Source organism: Pagrus pagrus (genome assembly GCF_965226575.1).
Source record: "Pagrus pagrus genome assembly, contig: HAP1_SCAFFOLD_511, whole genome shotgun sequence".
Taxonomy (NCBI): Eukaryota; Metazoa; Chordata; class Actinopteri; order Spariformes; family Sparidae; genus Pagrus; species Pagrus pagrus.
Window position 1 is genome coordinate 12,501 of NW_028174956.1, and position 5,954 is coordinate 18,454.

General features: G+C 44.8%; 1 protein-coding gene across 1 annotated transcript in view; it reads right to left on the reverse strand.

The window, feature by feature from the left end:
* The window catches only part of LOC311254167 (plexin A3-like), a gene marked incomplete at both ends in the record, with an annotated part of 16,765 nt that extends 12,491 nt beyond the window's left edge, over positions 1 to 4,274 (reverse strand). The window contains one exon of the mRNA XM_084384565.1: positions 4,074 to 4,274. Coding sequence (XP_084240691.1) covers positions 4,074 to 4,274 — 201 coding nt within the window. The remainder of the gene's footprint in view (positions 1 to 4,073) is intronic.
* Positions 4,275 to 5,954: the final 1,680 nt, after the last annotated feature.

Sequence of the window (5,954 nt, forward strand, 5' to 3'; positions counted from 1 at the left end):
GGTGCTGCGGCCTGAATCTTTACATCGTGAGCAGCAGGAGACGTTGCTGAACGCGTTCATGTAGATTTTATGTCTGTGGAGTGAAAATGAGGGAGTGACAGCGAGTCACAAAACTGTGTCCGGCGGCGTCCCTTCAGAAAGTCAGGCTCAGAATTAACATGGGAGCTTATGCGGTGGTTTGTGCTGCTCCTGTTGCTCGACAGCCTGCACAGCTAAAAGCAGAAGTCTGGTTGCTTCCATAGTTACACGCCTGCGACCGGCACCACATTTCCTTTGGTTTGATGTATAAATTACCTGTGTGGAGTGAAAACTGTGGGATTGTGATCCGGATTTATAGAAACGTTCAGATAATCTCGCCGCCCAGCGCCGCTCCGATGATGATGTCATCCACTGTGGAGCGCTGAACATTCCGCAACACACACCCATTATAACATGTGAGACGGACAGACAGTATCCAGAAGCTCAAAGTGTGACGGCGCCAGAACCGTCCAAGTTACCAACACGAGCGTTTAGGACGGTCGAGTCCCGACTCTGGTGACTCACCTAAACCTTGAATCTATTTTCTATGTGGAGGTGTGGCGAGGCTACGAGGCCCCAAAGAGGGCGGGTCTGAGGTCACAGACTCATTTAAAACTTTGAAATGTATCTTTAATCTTTAATCTTTAATCTTTAATTACATCTTTTTAATTAAAGACACATTTCATTCTGTTGTGTAACTCCACATCCTCTCGTTGTCGACCTTCTCTGCGGTTGAGGTGGACCAGGATTGTTGACAGAAAAAATTAAAAAGTAATTTTAGCTTTCTGTCTTCATGCTTTGTCCTGACCAGCGTAGCAACACAAACAGGAGGGAAATGACAGCTGCTGATTAATAAACATGAATAAATAATTCAGTTTCTGATGACAGCTTCCATTAGTTTTGGTTTTCAGTGATCTGCTGAGCTGTCGGAGCAGCTCCCTCTCTGCTCTCTGCGTCCTCCTGACGTTTAAATGAAGCGGCGGATAAACCAACAATCTCTCCTCATGTGGCAACAAAGAGGTGAGCTGCCGATATTCATCCTCAACAGCAGAGAAAGTTCTGCAGCACCGGGTCATCCTCTCTGTGAGCGACGATACAGACTGAATCGCTGTGATGTCACAATGTCTGGGTGAACAGCTAACGGTTGATTAGCACATTAGCTGTAACTGTAATGTTTAAAGATATATGGTTAAACTCAGTGGTCCGACCTGTCTGACGTTCCTGCTGTGATTGTTTTATGTTGTGTTGTTTGCTGTGATATCGACACACACGACACAATCTCAGACTACAAACTGTGATTTTCTGTGTCTGTGGTTCACTATTTAAATTAGGTCTCCAGTCACAGTGCTGTAATGAGATGTTACAGCATCAGACGTGCACGTCAGATGACATCACGACAGGAGACTGTTAACTTGTACGTAAGCGAACACGTGATTCAGAGATTTTCTTATTGTAAACAAAAATGATGACTGAGTCGTGTGATGAACTAATTTTACTCAGTAATTTATTTCTCTCTGACGGTTTGAATCCAGAGATTCTGTTATTCTGTGGTTTTACTGATATTCTTTCATGTGCTAATAAAATGAATCAGAATACAGTATCAAGATACAGAAACAATGTAAACTGCTCGTCCTGTCTCGCGTCTCTTCCCGGTGCTGTCGGGTCGCTCTGTCTTAATGTCACACGGCTGCTGGACACTGTGGATCCGCCGTCCCCATGGTAACCCCTGCCCAGTCGCTAGGCCTGTCGCTATGGGGTCAGAGGTGCCTGGCAACAGCGGCGGCAGGAGTGTGTGTGTGTGTGTGTGTGTGTGTGTGTGTGTGTGTGTGTGTGTGTGAGTGTGTGTTCACAGTCAGTCTGTAAGAGCTGCAGACTGTCAGCTAACTGTGTCAGCAGCAGGCGATGATGACGTGACCGCTCTGAACGACTGCTGAATGGAAACTGGAAGATAATCAAGATTATAATGAGAATATTATGGAATAATTCATAATTATATATTTGGCATTTTGGCTTTTTAATTTATATGGAGGAGAGGCGATCTCGGAGGGATGAGAGGAAAGAAAGAAAGTAAAAATGACTGAGTGGTGGATGAAGAGGAGGAGGAAGAGAAAACATGAGAGCATTAACCATCGTCTGTCTGTTCACATCCAGCTCTCATCCATCAGCTCTCTGCTGCCACATGTCAACTTCATCATACGATCATCCGTCCAAGCGACGCGACGCGACGCGACGCGACGCGACGCGACGCGACGCGACACGACGCGACGCGACACGACGCAAAGAAACGACGTCTAACATCTACAGCGACTGAGCGACGGGAACAGAAACAGTCCAGTAACTTCTCTCACGCTGATGTCTTCATGTTTCTGTTTGTTTACAGGCTGAACAGACGAGATGTACGTTCATCTGTGAGGTTTACAGACAGGCTAGCTGTTTCCCCCTGCATCCAGTCTTTATGCTAAGCTAGGCTAACCACGTCCTGACGAGAGTTGAACTATTCCTTTAAGTACCCCCTGATTAGCAGTGAGGAAGAGCTTTTATTGTGAAAGGTACAAATTCAGAGGGCTTGTGAGCAGAAGAAGAGTTCGCCGTCTGTGAGACCACAGTATTAATATTTTATTATCTTCTCATAACCCTCGGCGACAATATTTACAAACAGGTAAATCCAGCTTCCTGCAGCCGACGAGCTGCAGACCAACAATATGTGGAAGCTCATCTTCCTTCACGTTCGCCTGCAGCAGAGACGTTTGACTCGCTCACGCCAGTCAACACATTTATAAAAACAAACTGTTCGAATGGTAATTTCAGCCTTCGATTAATATTCGGGCTTTTTTAACATTCACATTTGTTTTTGACTTCCGACATTCGCTCCAGCAGCTCTGACACACGGAGACGCTGATGTTTGATTTCCTGCAGATGTTCAGTCGCCGCTGAAAGAACTGATGCTTTCTACGCTCCTGTCCACTGACACTGTGCTTTTATTTTGAAGACTGAATAGAGTCTGTGTGAGGAATGTTAAGATGGCAGGAACATGTGTGTGTGTGTGTGTGTGTGTGTGTGTGTGTGTGCGTGTGCGTGTTGTACTAAATGGCCAATTTCCTCTGGGAATAGTAACTTAATTAAATACAGACACACACACACAATCACACACACACACACACTGACCATCTGTATGTTTGAGTGCGTGTGTGTGTGTGTGTGTGTGTGTGTGTGTGTGCTACTGTCTGCATTCAGTAGCGGTATGTCAGTGCATAATATGTGTGTGTGTGTGTGTGTGAGGCGTCTTCGGGGCGGGCTCAATGACAGGAAGACAGATGAAGGACAGGAAATGAGCACGAGCAGACGGACAACAGTTGGTGTGTGTGTGTGCGTGTGTGTGTGTGTGTGGCTATGTGTGTGTGTGTGTGTGTGTGTGTGTGTGTGTGTGTGTGTGTGTGCGTGTTTTGAGAATGCAGGGCAGCGGACGGTCGGTGTCATCTCAGTAAAGGACAATAATCAATCTGTGGTGTGTGTTTCCCAGATATTTGAATCTCAGTCAGACACATCAATACTGGCTGTCCACCTGAAGCCTGACCTCTGACCCCTGTAGGTCACTGGGTCATCATCATCACTGACACACACACACACACACACACACACACACACACACACACACACACACACACACACACACACACACACACACACAGATGGAGGGCCTGAGGATGAAGAGGTGGGAGTTTTGGTCCGTTTGGTGATGTCATCCACTTTTCAATACAATGGAAAAAAGCTGTTAGACTGTGTGTGTGTGTGTATGCGTGTGTGTGTGTGTGTGTGTGTGTCTGCTGATGCTGCAGGTATGTCTCACAGTAGACGGAGTCACCTTCACCCTCCTCTCGGCTGAAAGTGTGTGTGTGTTTTATTCTGTTGAGTCTCTGATCAGATGTGATCCTACCTCTGCTCGCAGTATAAATACTTCTACTACTCCTACTTGTAGTATTTATACTGCTGCTGTGTACAATGTGTCAGATTTCTTGGGACAAGCAGTGCATGATGGGTAGTGTAGTGCGTCTCACCGAGGTGTTCTGACACTGGATGCAGGAGGAGTTGAAGCGGACAGCGGGGATGCGTTGAACTTTTCCCTGGATGTTGAACACGCACTCGTAGTTCTTCTGACCCGACTGAGGCTGCGGGAGGTTACGAGCTCGCAACGTGATTGGACGAACCATTCCTGCCGGGACCAGGATGTCAGAGGTGGGGAGGATCTGAGGACAGCCCTGCAGTGACAGAGAGGAGAGTTCATACACACTCTGCTAACAGTCTCAACACATACACCGTTTTTACTTTCACCTGATCCTCGACTGAGGTCGGGAGCGAGAACATAGTCTGGAACAAACTTTCAATTTATAAAAGACGTCTGGAGGTCGGTTAAAGCACATTTATCTGGAGGAGGTCTATAGGAGCTGATACAAGATGGTATCATCAGCATAGAAGTTGACTAATAAAAAATAAATAAATGGTGGTCATGTAAATGGCAGGGAGCCTGATATTGAGCTCTGTGGGACGCCTTTATCAACCATGTGGGGACTTCAACCAATCGCCAAGAACAATCAATATCCAATGGAAAGATTTAAGATTTAATTATGCTTCACAAACATCACCAAAGTAATCAAACTTTAATTTCTGCTAAAATTCAAACGTGTGAACAATGAAATTATCATCTGATAAAGTAGTGACTGGTGTAGCAGTGATAAGCATTCAGATGCTAACTTTCACATCCAGCAGAGCAACAGAATCGTCCCACTGGAGTCTGGAAACGAAATGTTTAAGCTACTACACCATTAGCTAGCCTTAGCTACTACTGTTTGAGCTGATAAACTGTTAGCTAACCTGAACTTAAACTATTTTTTACTGCTAAAACAAAGCAGCAGAAAAACGTGTTAGCAATTAGCTTCTTTCCACATTACGCCGACACAGAGCAACATAGTCATGTGGTGTTAGGATCCAATATTCATTTTCTCCTCATTAGCTGCTAAACGCTCCACTATGTTCACCAGCGAGTCTATAACTGTGTCTGTCAGCTGTTAGCTGTTAGCATCAGAGCTAAAAACACAGACAGAAAGAGGGCCAAAACCAAAATTAGGTGCTAAAAGAGGCTGAAAAGTTCAGCAGAGCTGCAGGAGACACTTGCACATCACTCAGAGCCTTTTCATCCACTGTTAATATGAATTATTGATTGAGCAGCTTTAAATGTGGCAGCGTCAGACATTATTAATAACCTTTGTATTTAAAACCTGTCAATCACTTCGGGAGCGACAGAAGCTCACAGTCATGTTTGAGTGTTGGTGCTGAGCAGAGCTGCAACTCGGGTCACATTTGGTTTACTAAATAAATTAATAAATGAGAAGAGACATAATACAATTTAATTGACAAGTATTGATTATTGTAAACGCTGTTAAAGGAGCAGTCTGTAGTGTTGTTGAAGAAATGTTAATGAGCAGAGAAAGATCCTCACTGGCTGATAAACAACCTAAATACACAAAGTCTCTTTGTTTTCATGACTGAATAAACAAACTGAACTTAAAGGACAACAAACTTTATACTGTCTTACTTTGTTCATATGTGGCGGACCCTGCCACCTTTCTAGCTTCAAACAGTGTTCTGGGACCTTGTTTTCCTCTGAGAACAGCTCGTTTATTCACTGATGGAAAAAGTCTCTGACACAGTTCCCCTTTAATGATTATTATGAATACATATTGAAAAAACGGCCTGTTTGAACTCTGTCACACACACACACACACACACACACAGCTGACAAAAGACAGATAGCTTATCACAGTCTGTCATCACTGGCTGAGGACAGAGACACAGTCAGAGTGTGTGTTCAGTAATGGACAGCTGGTGACAGATCCAAGCTTCCTGAGGCTGCAGGAAACACACACACACACACACACACA